This window comes from Sapajus apella, unplaced genomic scaffold (assembly GCF_009761245.1).
Source record: "Sapajus apella isolate SASKATOON/1434 unplaced genomic scaffold, GSC_monkey_1.0 scaffold147, whole genome shotgun sequence".
In the NCBI taxonomy this organism is placed as follows: domain Eukaryota; kingdom Metazoa; phylum Chordata; class Mammalia; order Primates; family Cebidae; genus Sapajus; species Sapajus apella.
In genome coordinates, this window is record NW_022437087.1 from 1,000,450 (window position 1) to 1,017,123 (window position 16,674).

General features: G+C 41.9%; 2 protein-coding genes across 4 annotated transcripts in view; one reads left to right on the top strand and one right to left on the bottom strand.

Annotated features, from left to right (window-relative positions):
- Positions 1–16,674, bottom strand: part of CUNH15orf40 (chromosome unknown C15orf40 homolog) — a 114,820-nt gene that overhangs the window by 87,033 nt on the left and 11,113 nt on the right. The window contains exon 4 of one of the 2 annotated variants that reach the window (XR_004264693.1): positions 13,064–13,142. Coding sequence is in view for 1 of the 2 variants with exons in the window: in XM_032264842.1 (XP_032120733.1) it covers positions 13,116–13,142 (27 nt within the window). In the remaining variant the exon portion in view is untranslated. Of the gene's footprint in view, positions 1–12,996; positions 13,143–16,674 lie in introns of those variants that run through there. The other variant, XM_032264842.1, reaches the window with a different exon arrangement.
- Positions 6,311–11,124, top strand: RAMAC (RNA guanine-7 methyltransferase activating subunit). 2 transcript variants are annotated; one of them, XM_032264843.1, is made up of 4 exons: positions 6,311–6,508; positions 7,475–7,523; positions 8,902–9,080; positions 9,746–10,938. In XM_032264843.1, the coding sequence occupies exons 3-4, from the start codon at positions 8,911–8,913 to the stop codon at positions 9,930–9,932; spliced, it is 357 nt and encodes a 118-aa protein (XP_032120734.1). In that variant the 5' UTR covers positions 6,311–6,508; positions 7,475–7,523; positions 8,902–8,910; the 3' UTR covers positions 9,933–10,938. The 2 variants fall into 2 exon arrangements, with proteins under 2 accessions (XP_032120734.1, XP_032120735.1); XM_032264844.1 differs by lacking the exon at positions 7,475–7,523 and having other exon boundaries at positions 6,312–6,508; positions 9,746–11,124.

Sequence of the window (16,674 nt, forward strand, 5' to 3'; positions counted from 1 at the left end):
CCTATATATGGCCCATACACCCCAAGAGACAATATTCCTGTCTCAATCATCCCAGGGCCAGGTACCAGGCAACTAGGAAGCATCCCTATAGTTTAGAGCTCTCTGAAATTATTCAAACTAGCCAATCCTAAAATGTTTACCCTGACCTGCCTTTCCTTTCCTAATGAAAATCCAATAAAGGCTCTGGCCTAACATTTTCCCCTTGCTCCTGTCTTCTGCCTCTGACCACTCTGGTGTCTTTCCCACGTGCCTCTGCATGGCGTGTTGTGCTTCCTGTCTCCAGGACCTGTAAGTGTAATAAACTTTGCTTTTCGGCGCCTCTCCTATGTCTCCTCTTGTGGCCGCACCTGACTGACCATCACATAAAACAATACAGTACAATAAGAAAACAGTGACCCGGGGTACAGGAGAAGCATGAGAAACTTTGAAAGAAAGTGAGAAGGTTTAACGGAGGAAGGAGATAAAAGCATCAAATACTGCACAGATATGAAAAATGCCAAAGAATTTAGAAAGAGCCTTGACTTTGACCCTGGGACAACTTGTCCCTAGTGAACTTTGCCAGAGTGGTTTTAGTGGAGCGGTTTCAGCGGAGTACTCAGGGGCAGAAGCCTGACTGCATTGAAAGAAAAGGTAAAGAAGTATAAACTGTAGGTGGGAGTATTCTTTGTAAAATACCCATCTCTTGGGGAAAAGGAGATCTAAGATAGACTGAGGAGAATATAGGATTGACGGCAGGGTATCAGTTTTGTTTTGAGACTGAAGAAATTTGAGCAAGTGTGGGGCTGGGAGCCGCCAATAAAGAAGGGGAGTTGAAAACAGAGAAGAGTGAAGGAATAATTACAGGCACAACTTGCAAGAGCAGAGGATGCACTAGCCAAAGACACAGGGAACTGCAAGTTGCACAAGATCTCCCTCTTCCTATCCCATTTGACAGGCCCATTTACCAGCTGTGTCTCTGATAAACTGTATAACTTCTTGACCCTCAGCTTTACCATCTTTAAAGTGGTTATTGTCCAAGATCATGAATGGCCTCTGAAAGTAGAATTCTTTTGATGCCACGATTCCCCAGGACTTTCTGCTGGTGTGTTTTGCCTCTAGATCATTGAGTCAAATTAAGGTTTAAAGTTATGAGTAATTGTTCGCTGCTGTTGGGAATGTAAAATGGCACAGCCATTATGGTAAACACTATGGTGGTTCCTCAAAAAATTAATAATATGATGCAGCAATTCCACTTCTGGGTATATACCCAAAAGAACTGAAAGCAGGGACTTGAACAGATACTTGCATATCTATATTCACAGATGCATTATTCATAATAGCCAAAAGGAGGAAGCAACCCAAGTGTCCATCAATAGATGAACAGATAACAAAATGTGGTATAAACATACAATGCAATAATATTCATTAAAAAGGAAGGAGATTGACACATGCTACAATGTGGATGAACCTTGATGACATTATGCTAAGTGAAATAAGCCAGTCACAAAACGGCATATAATGTATGATTTCACTTGTATGAGATACCTAGAGTAGTCAAATTCCTAAAGATAAAGTAGAATGGGAGTTACTAGGGGGTGGGGGGAGAGGAAAATGCAGTTATGGCTTTGTGGACACAGAATTGCAGTGCGAGAAGACGAAAACATTTCTGGAGATCGATGGTGGTGATGGTCGCACAACAATGTGAATGTACTCACTGTCGACGACCTGTGCACTTACAAATGGTTAAAATGGTAAATTTTATGTTACATATATTTTATCACAATTTACAAACTCCGTTCGCTTAAGTAAAACAAAATGTCTACAACTAGTAGAAAAAACACAATAAATTTCATGGTGTAACTTTTCTCATACATAGCAACAGGCCCAAGGATATTACTATCCAGAAGAATATAACTGATACTTTAACTTTTAGTTGCCAAGCAAAGATTAAATTATGGCCCCTATACTCTGTTTATACCAGATAGGTAAGAACCACATTTTGCGAACATTTCCATCAAAAATGCTTTCAGTGAAAAAGCTTTGATGCTTTCAAACTTACCTGTTTGAAAATTTCCTGTTGTCAGGTAATGAGACATAATAATTGATACGATATCAGAGTATGGGAGAGATCCAAGATGGCTGATCACTAGCAGCTCGGGATTGTAGCTCCCAGTGAAAGCGCAGAGAACGAGAGGACACCACACTTTCAGATGAATTTTTGTTGCTCATGGACCAGGAGATTCCCAGCGGAGAAGCCCCACGGGTTGCCAGTGCAACTCTTGTGGTCAGCGTGGCGGTTTTGACAGCGCCTCGGCGCAGCGGTTCTTGGTGCAGAGTAAACCGGGCTGGGTCCCCTTTTGGCCGCCGTTTGGAGCTCTGGGAAGGCAGAGTTGCCTATTCAGCTGATTGAAAAAGGGACTCAGAAGGAAGCCAGACCGGAGATTCCCGGGCAGAAAAGCACCATCAATCTTACCCCGCTGTTTTAGCCGGCACAGTGGGTTGCTCAGATTCCGGCGCTGGGAATCAACAAGTTGGAAGGTCCACTCAGAAACCTAATTAGAAAGTCGGTAATTATAAAGACCACAGATGGATAAATTTATAACGAAGGGAAGAAACCAGCCTAAAAAGGCTGAGAATACCCAAAATCAGAACGCCTCTCCCTCTACAGGGGATCACAGTTCCTCATCAGCAAGGGAACAAGGCCTGATGGAGAATGACTGTGTTCCATTAACAGATTTAGGCTTCAGAAGGTGGATAATAAGAAACTTCTGTGAGTTAAAAGAACATGTTCTAACCCAATGCAAAGAAACTAAGAACTTTGAAAAAAGGTTTGACGAAATGCTAATGAGAATAGACAATTTAGAGAGGAATACAAATGAATTAATGGAGCTGAAACACACAACAGGAGAACTTCGCAAACTATGCACAAGTTTTTTTTTTTTTTTTTTTTTTTTTGAGAGGGAGTTTCGCTCTTATTACCCAGGCTGGAGTGCAATGGCGCGATCTCAGCTCAACGCAACCTCCGCCTCCTGGGTTCAGGCAATTCTCCTGCCTCAGCCTCCTGAGTAGCTGGGACTACAGGCACGCGCCACCATGCCCAGCTAATTTTTTGTATTTTTAGTAGAGACGGGGTTTCACCATGTTGACCAGGATGGTCTCGATCTCTTGACCTTGTGATCCACCCGCCTCGGCCTCCTAAAGTGCTGGAATTACAGGCTTGAGCCACCTCACCCGGCCACTAAGCACAAGTTTTAACAGCCGAATTGATTAAGCAGAAGAAAGGATATCAGAGGTCGAAGACCAACTTAATGAAATAAAGTGAGAAGACAAGATTAGAGAAAAAAGGATAAAAAGGAATGAGCAAAGTCTCCAAGAAATACGGGACTATGTGAAAAGATCTAATCTACGTTTGATAGGTGTACCTGAATGTGGCGAAGAGAATGAATCCAAGCTGGAAAACACTCTTCAGGATATTATTCAGGAAAACTTTCCCAACCTAGCAAGGCAGGATAATATTCAACTCCAGGTAATACAGAGAACAGCACAAAGATATTCCTCAAGAAGACCAACCTCAAGGCACATAATCGTCAGATTCACCAGGGTTGAAATGAAGGAGAAAATACTAAGGGCAGCCAGAGAGAAAGGTGGGGTTACCCAAAAAGGGAAGCCCATCAGACTCACAGCAGATCTCTCAGCAGAAACCCTACAAGCCAGAAGAGAGTGGGGGCCAATATTCAACATCCTTAAAGAAAAGAACTTTCAACTCAGAATCTCATATCCAGCCAAACTAAGCTTCACAAGCGAAGGAAAAATAAAATCTTTTGTGAAGAAGCAAGTACTCAGAGATTTCATCACCACCAGGCCTGCTTTACAAGACCTTCTGAAAGACGCACTACACATAAAGGAACAGTATCAGCCGTTCCAAAAATATACCAAAAAGTAAAGAGCATCAACATAATGAAGAATTTACATCAACTAATGGACAAAACAGCCAGCTAACATCAAATGGCCTAAATTTAAATTGACTAAATCCCCCAATCAAAAGACACAGCCAAAACTCCTCGGTATGCTGCATCCAGACCCATGTCACATGCAAGGAAACACAAAGACTCAAAGGGATGGAGAAAGATTTACAACCAAATGGAGAGCAAAAATAAATAAATAAATAAATAAATAAAAAGCAGGAGTTGTAATTCTTGCCTCTGATAAAATAGACTTTAAAGCAACAAAGATCAAAAGAGGCAAAGAAGGACATTACATAATGGTAAAAGGATCAATGCAACAAGAAGAGCTAACGATCCTAAATATATACACACCCAATCCAGGAACACCCAGATACATAAGACTTATAAAGAGACTTAGACTCCCACACAGCAATAGTGGGAGACTTCAACATCAATATTAGACAGATCAACAAGACAGAAAATTAACAAGGATATTCAGGACTTGAACTCATATCCGGAACAAGTAAACTTAATAAACATTTATAGAACCCTCCACTTTAAATACACAAAATATACACTCTTATTAGCACCACATCACCTACTCACAGGTTTAAATGAAATATTGGTTGGCTGCTTGTTTGTTATTTTCTTCCCTCATTTTTTTTTTCCTGTTTCCATTATTAAGCATAAAAGAGGTTTTCAATACCCATTTTTAGACTGCATTCTAGCCCGGGCAATAAAGCAACACTTCCGTTCTCTCACCCTCTTCCGCTTTCTTCCTCTCCTTCATTCTTTTTCTGTTTCTAAAAAAAAAAAAAAAAAAAAAAGGTATCAGAGTATGAAAAGACATTGTGGGCAGAAAAAATTTCATTTGAAAATCTGCTGGAATACTTAGAGTTCTTCACAGAAACCCTCAGAGACCTACAGGCTCCTAAGTGTTGTACACAAATTTACAGGAAAGAAATACCAGTAGACTATCCCTACTATGAAAATCTGAAATACGAAATGCTCCAATGAGCATTTCCTTTGAGTGTCATGTTGACATTCAAAAAGTTTTGGCTGGGCACCGTGGCTCACGCCTGTAATCCCAGCACTCTGGGAGGCCGGGGCGGGCGAATCACCAGGTCAAGAGATGGAGACCATCCTGGCCAACATGGTGAAACCCCGTCTGTACTAAAAATACAAAAAAATTAGCTTGGGCGTGGTGGCGCGCGACTGTAGTCCCAGCTACTCGGGAGGCTGAGGCAGGTGAACTGCTTGAACCCTGGAGGCGGAGGTTGCAGTGAGCCGAGGTGGCACCACTGCACTCCAGCCTGGCGCCTGGTGATGAAGCCAAACTCCGTCTCAAAAAAAAAAAAAGTAATAATTTATGCATGAAGTACTTCACAAGGTCTGGTTTACCACCTACTGAGGGAGAATGGAAGGGGAACAGCAGAAAATAAAAAAAGTTTTGAATCCAAGTTAATAAACTTGACCTTTAATCTACAGGCAACAGCCATTGGATCAGCTATTTTGGATCACGGTGGTGCTTGAAGGTGACTACACCTGTAGCAAGTATATGTAAGATGGGCTAGTAGCAGTGTGATGCTAGAGGCAGGACATCAGTGAGAAAGGTACATGCATTTACACCGTTCAGGGGATGGTTATGAGAACTTCGATTAGGTGGGGGCAGTGGGTAAGAAGATGCTGGAATTACTGTAGGGGTACAATCGACAGGACTTGCAAGTGATGGGAGCATGAACAAAAAAGAAAGGGCATCAAATCTGTCATCAGTTTCCAAGTTGGTTGTATTAACAAAAACGGATGCATAGCCTGGGAAGCAATTTGGGAGGGAAGAGGCCAAGCTTTGCCGGGATGTTAAGTGTTTACACATTTGCGGAACAGCCCAGAAGACAGGGCAAGGCTCCTGGAAGTAGCTGGATACTGACAGCTGAAACTGGAGCAGAGAGGAGGTATGTTTCCGCAAAACCACATACAAAATGGACTACGGAAATCTTACTACCCAAGCTTGCCCGGGCAGGAGAGAAAGGTGAAGCATCCCTTAAGTCATCAGTCGTGTCTGCTCTTCATGGCCTGCTCTCACCTGACGTTCCCCAAGAAGACTCCGGAGCAGGCGGCGGGAAGGAGCCTTTCCCTCCCTTCTCCAAAGATTTCCAGAACTTCCGTCTCTACCCGTCACCGGCTCCCAGTCAAACTGGCTTAATAGACAGCGACGTTTTCGACTGCCCAGCCACCAGGCAGGCTGAAAGCGCTTGGGAGGCATCATCCATCTTTAGACAGCTACTTGCCCACACCTCCTCGAGCTCTGGGCGTTGCGCCAACATTTAAAGAAGCGCTCTGCTGCAAAGCGATCTACGCCGTCTTAGTTATCGCGAGACTTGACAGGCATCCCAGCCTCAGATCAGTCCGCCGGAAGCGGAAGTCGGATGGTTGTCGGATTCTAGCGGAAGGGGCTCCCTTACGTTGGAGGGCTGGAGTGGTCTGGAGTTCCACGGCGTAGTTGGGTAGCGACCACCTCTTCTGTGGCCTCTTAGTGTCTCGCGGGCGGGATTCAGCCCGAGCTGGATAGAGACAGCCCTTCGCGGGTGAGTTGCCTCGGACGCCCGGGAGGAGGGAGCGGGGCGACCGAGTTGGGTGGCCGGTGAGGTGTCTTCCGCCTGTGCGGTGGATTTGTACTCTTTGCGAGACCGAAAGCCATTTGCCTCTCACGGCCCATAATTTCCCTCTCTTCTAGGGGTGTAAGATGCTTCGGAAGGGAGCAGATCTGCTAGAACCTTGGTAAACAAGCTGTGATGTGCCTTGAGGACAGACTGGAAAATGCAGTTGAAAAGTCTGCATCTTCGTCTGTTCTCTAGGCTCACCTCCTAGGGCAGCGAAACCCCATTCTGGTTGGTTATTTCAAGGGTTAGTTGCCCGCAGCCGAAGTTTTTTGTGGTTTTACTTGTGGTGAATAAACTAGTGGTGATCGAGTACAAATCTGAAAGACTTACCCTAAAAGAACATACATACTTCATGAAGTTCTTATTCATACTTCAACTATTTTGCTTTTGAAGGCCCAGAGGACAAATCTTGTAGCTTCTAGCTCTTCACTGTGAGAGCCAGTTCCCTATTTGGAATATTAGCTTTGGAAGTCTTTAGAGTACTTGTTTTGTTTTTTGTTTTGAGACGGAATCTCTCTTTGTCGCCCAGGCCGGAGTGCAGTGGCACGATCTCAGCTCACTGCAACCTCCTCCTCCTGAGTTCAAGTGATTCTTCTGCCTCAGCTTCCCGAGTAGCTGGGACTTACAGGCGCTTGCCTCCACGCATGGCTAATTTTTTGTATTTTTAGTAGAGACGGGTTTTCCCCGTTAGCCTGGATGGTCTAGATCTCCTGACCTCGTGATCCGCCCGCCTTGGCCTCCCAAAGTGCTGGGATTACAGGCCTGAGCCACCGCGCCGGCCTTAGAGCACTTTTACTCCAAGTCTCTCCTTAAGTAAGACATAAGTGCACCAGCCTCCCCTCCAAACACCTTTTGAGAGTAAAAGTCAAGTTCGTTTTCTTTCTCCCACAGATTTAAACAACCTAAACATTAAGCAGTACAGCTGCCTCAAATCTCTGGGGTAAGTAAAGCTTGGGTCAATTAACATTCTATTTAAATTCCATTCTCAGTAATAATACAGTTGATATTTGTTTACATGAGTGTGGTTGGGGAGTCATCCGAGAACATATGAGAACATAAAAATGGAGTAACACCTTTTACTTGCCTTATGATTTTTACTGCCCGTCTGGATTAGGCATGAGTCATCTTTTTAGTGATTTCTGTGATCCTGATAGAATTCTAGGCATGAGTCATCTTTTTAGTGATTTCTGTGATCCTGACAGAATTCTAGGCATGATTTTAATTAGCTGAATTTATTTGAAACTCATTCCTTGGACTTGAGAATTTGACATATAGTTTGCCAATCCCAGATGCATTGAAAGTCTTTGATATTTGGTATTTGATAAAGCACACTAAGAACAATAGCCTGAAAGTGTCAGGCCGGGTGCAATGGCTCATGCCTGTTATCCCAGCACTTTGGGAGGCTGATGCGGGCCAATCACCTGAGGTCAGGAGTTCAAGACCAGTCTGACCAACATGGTGAAATCCCATCTCTACTAAAAATACAAAAATTAGCTGGGCGGGGTGGTGTGCACCTGTAATCCCAGCTACTCGAGAGGCTGAGGCAGAAGAATTACTTGACCCTGGGAGACAGAGGTTGCAGTGAGCTGAGATTACGCCATTGCACTGAAGCTCTGGGCAACAGAGCAAGACTCCGTCTCGGGGGGAAAAAGAAAATAAAACAGAGTGTCTACATATTGCTTCTTGCAATCCAAACAATAATTTTGGTTTAATTTTGTTGGGGTGAAGGTAGGTAGTATAAATGTTACAAATAGATGCATATGTTTGGAGGAAAGGCAGACTGATAAAGAAGTTATCACAGTAACTTTCAATATCACATCTCTTTGTCCAAAATGTTTTATTATAAGTTAATACAATAAGAAAATAATTTTGGCCAGGCCCAGTGGCTCATGCCTGTAATCCCAGCACTTTGGGAGGCCAAGGCAGGAGGATCACTGGAGCCTAAGACTTTGAGACCAGCCTGGGCAACATGGCAAGACCCTGTCTCTTCAAAAAATACAAAATTAGCCGCTTGTGGGTGGCATGCACCTGTAGTCCAGCATCTTGGGAGGCTGAGGTGGGAGGATTGTTGGAGCCAAGTCTGCAGTTACCTGAGACTGTGTCATTGTGCTCCAGCCTGGGTGACAGAGTGAGAGATCTTGTCTCAAAAAAAAAAAAAGTTGAATTCAATACCTAAAACATAACAAGTCTGAAGGTACACAAAGACTTCCACAAATATCCTACCTAAAAATTGTTTACTTCTTGGTTTTTCATTATCTAGAGAGATTGTGTTAATTTTTAAAATTTTTTTTAATAAAAATGTCTTTAAAATTGTACAGAATTTCAGAATGACTGACACTGCCGAAGCTGTTCCAAACTTTGAAGAGATGTTTGCTAGTAGATTCACAGAAGATGACAAGGAATATCAGGAATATCTAAAACGCCCTCCTGAGTCCCCTCCAATTGTTGAGGAATGGAATAGCAGAGCTGGTGGGAACCAAAGAAACAGAGGCAACCGGTACATAAAGAATAAATGCAAATGGTTGACCTGGCAGAAGATAGCTTTAATCTGCTAGACTGTAAGGCCACTGAGGGCAGGGACTAGTTTTTAGTATGGCATGCCTAGTGCCTAATAGTGCCTGGTATATTGTTTCTGATAAATACTTGCTTTAATATTTTTTCAGCACCATATATTTTTTCCTTGCTGTTCAAGTGTGTGTGTTTTCTTGTTTTTAAATGTTCTTTCTATAGACTAATACTTTCTATGCAAATCTCCTTTAAAAACCTAGAGTTTTCTAGAACTTGTTCAATTCCATAAAGAAAATGTTGTTTCGATTTTACTCTACGAACACGTTTACAATTGGAAGTTACTTTTACTTAATTCAAAATAGTCAAAGGAATAAATTACCATACCATTTTTGTACAATTGAATAGATTTCACTTTAATTCAGAACCATTCTACTGGTTATATAGTCTGCCTATTTCTCTGTAAAGTGTATGTAGTATAGTACTAGAAGAATGATTTCAGTCTTAGGAAAGGTTTGAATAACTGGTGCTATAACATTCTATTGTGAAAAATGTTTTTTAGTCTTATTTATTGAGAAACTAGATGCACTGCTATGGGTTTGTCTTGTGTTTTTTTAACAAGGAAGTTTAAAGACTTTTTTTGTTTTGTTCTTGTAGATTGCAAGATAACAGACAGTTCAGAGGCAGGGACAGCAGATGGGGGTGGCCAAGTGACAATCGATCCAATCAGTGGCATGGACGATCCTGGGGTAACAATTACCCGCAACACAGACAAGAACCTTACTATCCCCACCAATATGGACATTATGGTTACAACCAGCGGCCTCCTTACGGTTACTACTGATAGAAATGTTGGCAGCTTTTAGTAAAAGCATTTACTCTGTTACCATGACAAAAGTTTGGGTGACTTCTGTTGGTCATAGTTATACATCTGATTTTAGAGAACGGATTATTTTTTGGAAGTTGAGACTTAAAAAAAAAGATCTTAACTTGCGGGATGCGATGGTTGCTGGTAATACCTGAAATTGTGGATTATATTGCTTGACTTCTACCTCAGAGTCTTCCTTGTTTCACGATGTAATAGTGCTTTGGGTTTGGTATATTTTCTTATTTGACCTCTAGGAGACCTTCGTTTTACACAGAAATAAAAATTTTAAAATAGAAAATGCTTGCTTTTACTTTGTAAGGTAAGACAGTATCCATATACTTAGATTTGCTCGTTTCTAAAATTCTAGAAGTTAATACAATCAGCTCATGAATGCACAGCTATGCTTCTTGTCAAAGATTGTACATAACATCAGCAGTTGAAAGATAAAACAATTCCTTTTTTTTTTTTTGCTTTTGTTACGTGACTGTGGTACTTTGTGATTCCTTACTCTATAGATAATGAGTCAGCTCCACAGTTATTTGGGTCTCTTTAGAGGGAAATCAGTAATAAAGCTGTAAAATAAGGAAGGAATCATTGTCAGTTTGTGTCTTGATCTGGTGGTGGTTGGGATTAGGGTATCATCGTTTTATATACCCACTAAGGCTTTTCGCTAACAACATAGCAGGTCAAAATTCACACATACAAAAGTTTAACTCTGTGATGTTCAAACTTTCCTTTTTAATCCTGTAAATAATGCTGCATTTTGATTGTTCTTTCTTTTTTGGTATTTAATGTGGGCTGATTTTACAATGTTATATTCACTTCCAGATGCATACCTCTGCTGCTTTCTCTTCTATAAATAGTGATGCTACAAACTTCGTTTCACAGAGATAATTCTATTTCAAATCGTTTTAATGGTTATTACAGCAATGGTTTCATTCAAATAAATTTTAAAAAAAAATTTAAGTGTCTTCACTCCCAAGTTCTAGCAGTTAGCCTATTTATTAATATGGTGAAATGAGATTTTTTGGTTTTTTTATTATGCTGTTTTTCATATCTGTTGAAAAGGGCTTATTTGGTTTAAGAGTAACATTAAGAGTGCAAGTTTCAACATAGGTCAAAGGAATTAACAGGCACCTCCCTGACTTTATTAGAGCGACCAAAAAAATAAAAAATCAAACAATATTTAAAAAGGCATCTTCTGGCCAGGTGCAGTGGCTCACGCCTATAATCCCAGCACTTTGGGGGGCTTAGGTGGGTGAATCATTATCACTTGAGGTCAGGAGTTTGAGACCAGCCTTATCAACATGGTGGGACCCCATCTCTACTAAAAATATAAAAATTAGCTGGGTGTAGTGGCACAGGCCTATAATCTCAGCTACTTGGGAGGCTGAGGCAGAAGAATTGCTTTAACTCCAGAGGTGGAAGTTGCAATAAGCCGAGATCATGCCACTGCACTCCAGCCTGGGTGACAGAGTGAGACTTCATCTCAAAAAAAACGGTAGCATCTTTGTAAACCTGTCTTTTACTGCCTTCTCTCTTAGCACTCCACTCTAGGCCCTCAAAGTTGACTTCTCCAGGTACTTCATGCTCTGATTCTACCTCTTTTTTATTCTCCCTGGAAAGCTACCTCTCAGGTAACTGTTTTATTGGAAAGAACCTAATAAGTCATGCATTCACACTAAGATGTAAATAAAATATTAACAGTAAGGTAAGCGTTTTCCCTGTACCCCCCTAATTACATCAGTAGGCAACAAGCCAGTGCTATAGGTTTTGGGCCTAGCATGGTGGCCCACGCCTGTAATCCAAGCACTGGGAGGCCAAGGTGGGCAGATCAGGAGGTCAGGAGTTCGAGACCAGCCTGGCAAACATGGTGAAACCCTGTCTCGACTAAAGATACCAAAAATTAGCCAGGTGTGGTGGCAGGTGCCTGTAATCCCAGCTATTTGGGAGGCTGAGGCAGGAGAATTGCTGGAACCCAGGAGGCAGAGGCTGCAGTGAGCTGAGATCACGCCATTGCACTCGAGCATGGGTGACAGGGTGAGACTCTGTCCCAAAAAAAAAAAAATAAAAGGTTTTGATACTACAGATACTTAGCCAAATAGTAACATCCTGACTACACTCCAGGATCTTCTCTGAAAGCAGAAGTGTTATCAAAAATATCTATCACCTGGTTGGGTATGGTGGCTCATACCTGTTATCCCAGCACTGTGGGAGGCCAAGGTAGAAAGATCACTTGAGGCCAGGAGTTTGGGGCCAGCCTTGGCAATGTAGCAAGATCCTGTCTCTACTGAAAATTTAAAAATTAGCTCAGTGTGGTGGTCATGCCTGTAGTCCTAGCTACTCAGGAAGCTGAGGCAGGAAGATCCCTTGAGTCCCTGAGGACTTCAGGACTACAATGAGCTAGGATCATGCCACTGTACTCCAGTTTGGGCAAGAGAATGAGACCTTGTCTCTTAAAAACAATGATTTAAACCAGGCGTGGTGGCTTATACCTGTAATCCCAGGACTTTGGGAGGCCGAGGCGGGAGGATCACAAGGTCAGGAGATTGAGACCATCCTGGCTAACACAGTGAAACCCCATCTCTACTAAAAACACAAAAAATTATCCAGGTGTGGTGGCACACACCTTTAGTCCCAGCTACTAGGGAGGCTAAAGCAGGAGAATTACTTGAACCTGGGAGGCGGAGGTGCAATGAGCTGAGATCATGCCACTGCACTCCAGTCTGGGCAACAGAGTGAAACTGCCTCAAAAAATTGGTAATGATTTATAGGCTGAGTGTGGTGGCTCACGCTTGTAATCCCAGCACTTTGGGAGGCTGAGATGGGCAGATCACTTGGGGTCAGGAGTTTGAGACCAGCCTTGCCAACATGGTAAAACCCAGTTTCTACTAAAAATACAAAAACTAGCCAGGCATGGTGGCAGGCACCTGTAATCCCAGCTACTCAGGAGGCTGAGGCAAGAGAATCGCTTGAACCTGGGAGGCCGAAGTTGCAGTGAGCTGAGACCATGCTATTGCACTCCAGCCTGGGCAACAAGATCAAAACTCCGTCTCAAAAAAAAACAAACAACAGCAACAACAAAACAATTTATAACATCATATTACCTGAGAAAGCACGGGCGCTGAGCAGTAGTTGAGACAGTAGCTGACTATAGCTTCAGGGCAGGATTCTCTGCTGTGCCAGCTGTTGACACAAAGGGAGACGTGTGGGTCCAAGGCCAGCACTGAAGGGGTGCCTCTCAAAAATCTCATAAGAGAGGTGGTTTCCAACAGTATTTAAACGCTTTAACTCCTAACACAGCTAGGCTGCCTGTGACCTGAGTATCAGCCCTGCTTGAAAAAATGGGAAGAAATCTCCTTTCAACATGAGTTAATTCGGCATGCTGCATGAATAATCTATGTGGTTATGGTTTTTGTTTTTTAACAACAGTTACTATCAGACTGTACCCCTGCCCCCCATGTGCTTAAAACCAGGAAGAAATAAAAGGCACAGTTTCTGCTTCATGAGACAGGAAATAAAATGAAAAAAGCTTAAAGAGAACAAAGAATTAAAATAGTGTCAAATAGAATTAATTTCAAGTAGACAGTCTGTTATAATAACATATGGCATTAGGCATAAGGAATCCTAGCTTCCAGTTCTGTGCTTAAAACATATGTGACCTTGAGAAAATCATGTAAACGCTGAACTTATTGGCTTAGCTGGAAAAAGGAGGACAATACCCAACCTGCCACCCTCATAGAATTATTAAAATAAATAACTAAAGGAAGAGCTTGAGAATATAGAGTTGTGACCATTAAACTCCTAGTGGCACATAATAGGTGCTGCATAAACATTTGTTGAATCAACGGGAGGGGAGGGAAGTATTTGGTAAATTGTAAAGCGTAGTGTTGATATGAAGGATGTAAAGTAATGGACAGAAGATAAGGCAAGGCAGGAGACGTTGAGAATTAAGGATTTCTGACCGTTTCCTTATGTGAATTCATATGTGAATTAGCAAAGGAAAGCAAGTTATATCATTCAATAAACACTTCAAATGTGGAAGACGGTTTGTATTTAAAAAGTTGAGCTAAAATTAGTAGTATTTGGCCAGGCCCAGTGGCTCACACTTGTAATCCCAGCACTTTGGGAGGCCAAGGCAGGTAGACAACCTCAGGTCAGGAGTTTGAGACCAGCCTGGCCAAAATGGCAAAACCCTATCTCGATGAAAAACAAAAATTAGCTGGGCATGGTGGTGTGCACCTGTAGTCCCGGCTACTAGGGAAGCTGAGGCTGGAAACTTGCTTGAACCTGGGAGGCAAAGGTTGCAGTGACCCAAGATTGCGCCACTGCACTCCAGCCTGAGCAACAGGGCAAGACTCCATCTCAGAAATAAATAAATACATAAAATAAGTAGCATTTGCTGTTTGGAAATTGGTACCGAGTTTAGAATGTCAAATGTTAATTACTGAACACACCAGATTAATGTCCTTTTGAGAACAGGATGCTGGGAAGTTTCAGAGTTTTTTGTGTTTTGTTTTTGAGTGCTAGGTAGACTTGGGGTTATACAGAATGTAATAAACTTGAGTCACTGCTTTGAGAATAGTTTTGGGGTTCTTGAAACTATATAGGAAAAAGACATCTGGGAAGATTTCTAGCATGGTTTTTGTTTCCAAAGCCATGTTCCTTATAATGCTTAACAGACAAATATATAATTTTCCTTGTATTTTATTCACCTAAAGGAAAATATAGGACTGGGCTGGGTACAGTGGCTCATGCCTGTAATCCCAGCACTTTAGGAGGCCAAGGTGGGCAGATGACAAGGTCAGGCATTCGAGACCAGCCTCACCAACATGGTTAAACCCGCCTCTACTAAAAATACAAAAAAATAGCTGGGCGTGGTGGTGCACACCTGTAATCCCAGCTACTCAGGAGGCTGAGGCAGAAAAATCGCTTGAACCCAGGAGGCGGAGGCTGCAGTGAGCTGAGATTGTGCCACTGAACCCCAGCCTGGGTGAAAAACCAAGACTCCATCTCAAAAAAAAGAAAAAGATAGGACTTTATAATAGAATTAAGAGTAACGAAATGTCAGTTTTAAGTTGAGACTGTTATAATTGAAGGAAGCCATCATTTGCCCTGAAGGTTATTGACAGCACTAATTTTCAACTCTCATAAAAGAACTTTACTTGTTTCCTAAATATAATTTTTAATTTTTTAATTTTTTTTTTTTTTTTTTTTTGAGACAGAGTCTCACACTTATTACCCAGGCTGGAGTGCAGTGGCACGATCTGGGCTCACTGCAATCTCCACCTCCTGGATTCAAGCAGTTCTCCTGCCTCAGCCTCCCACATAGCTGGGATTACAGCTGCCCACCACCACACCCAGCTAATTTTTGTTTTAGTAGAGACGGGGTTTCATTATGTTGGCCAGGCTGGTCTCGAACTCCTGACTTCAAGTGATCCACCCGCCTCAGCCTCCCAAAGTGCTGGGATTACAGGTATGACCCATCGCGCCTGGCCTTAAATATAATTTTTTTAAAAAATTTATTTTTAGACAAGTTCAAGCCAACCTAAATACAATTTTTTCACACCTTAAAAATTTTCCTAGACTTCCTATTTTATTTGATTCAATCCAAACACAGATTTGGCTGTGTATGGAAATCTATCTCGTAGACTGTTGACTTCTTATAATTAGCACCATCAGCTATAGTGAAAGGAATTTTTTAAATTTAGGAAATATAAGAAATAAATATTCCCAGCTTAAGGTGGCTTCTATTACAATTGGACTTCAGTTAGCTGGGAATGTTAGTTGTGAAAGTGCTTACTTTATAATGTCAGACAAATGAAATACATGTAAATTATTATCTGAAATGCCTATATGCATTTTTCTTTCAATATCTTGCATTTTAACCAAAGACACGTATTTAATATATATATAAATGAGAATTTTGAAATATTAAATAAGGCTTTGGTTAATTCTGTAGGAAAAAATTATATATAAGGCACTCAAAACATCTTTGTTCTGTTTATGAACATAAAAAGATATGCTTTTAAAACTCTCAAATTTTAAAACTGATTTAAGACCAACAGGAGAAAATACTCTTGACACTGGCAGAAGTTAATTGTTAATATTTAGATTAATCCTTTAGGATTCACATGTATCCAGATGTGATATATCTAAAGAAAGATTTCTACTGACATCTGCTATATTAAATTATTATGGAATGAAAGAAACAACTAGATTCAAGTAGTAGATTATACCACTGGAGCCCACGGCAGTCTTGAGAGCGGATATCTCCTCTTTTCTAGAAGGCTGGCTGATTACTGCTGTAACCAGCTTTTGAGGAAAGTAAGGATGGGAGTAGAGATGCCTTGACCTGTGTACATTCTGGGGGAGAGTGGCCCTGGGCCAGGAGGGTTGCATGGGTCCCAATCAGTGGGGCTGTACTATGTTACGGTGTGCCCTGGGTGAGGAAGAAGTGACACTTCAGCTGCTGTGACACTGCTGAGGCTTCTGCGTGCCAGAGAAACATCTTGCTTCTGAGGAATTCAATGATCAGTGCTGTCAGATTAGAAAAGTGGAGATGAGCTGTGGATAATATCCCTCAGATTTAAAGGTTTACAGGATGGGATAGGAGGAGCAGATTAATGAAAAGTCTTTGGTCAGAACAGTTGGCCAGGCATGTGGCTCATGCCTGTAATCCCAGCACTTTGGAAGGTTAAGGTGGATGGATCACCTG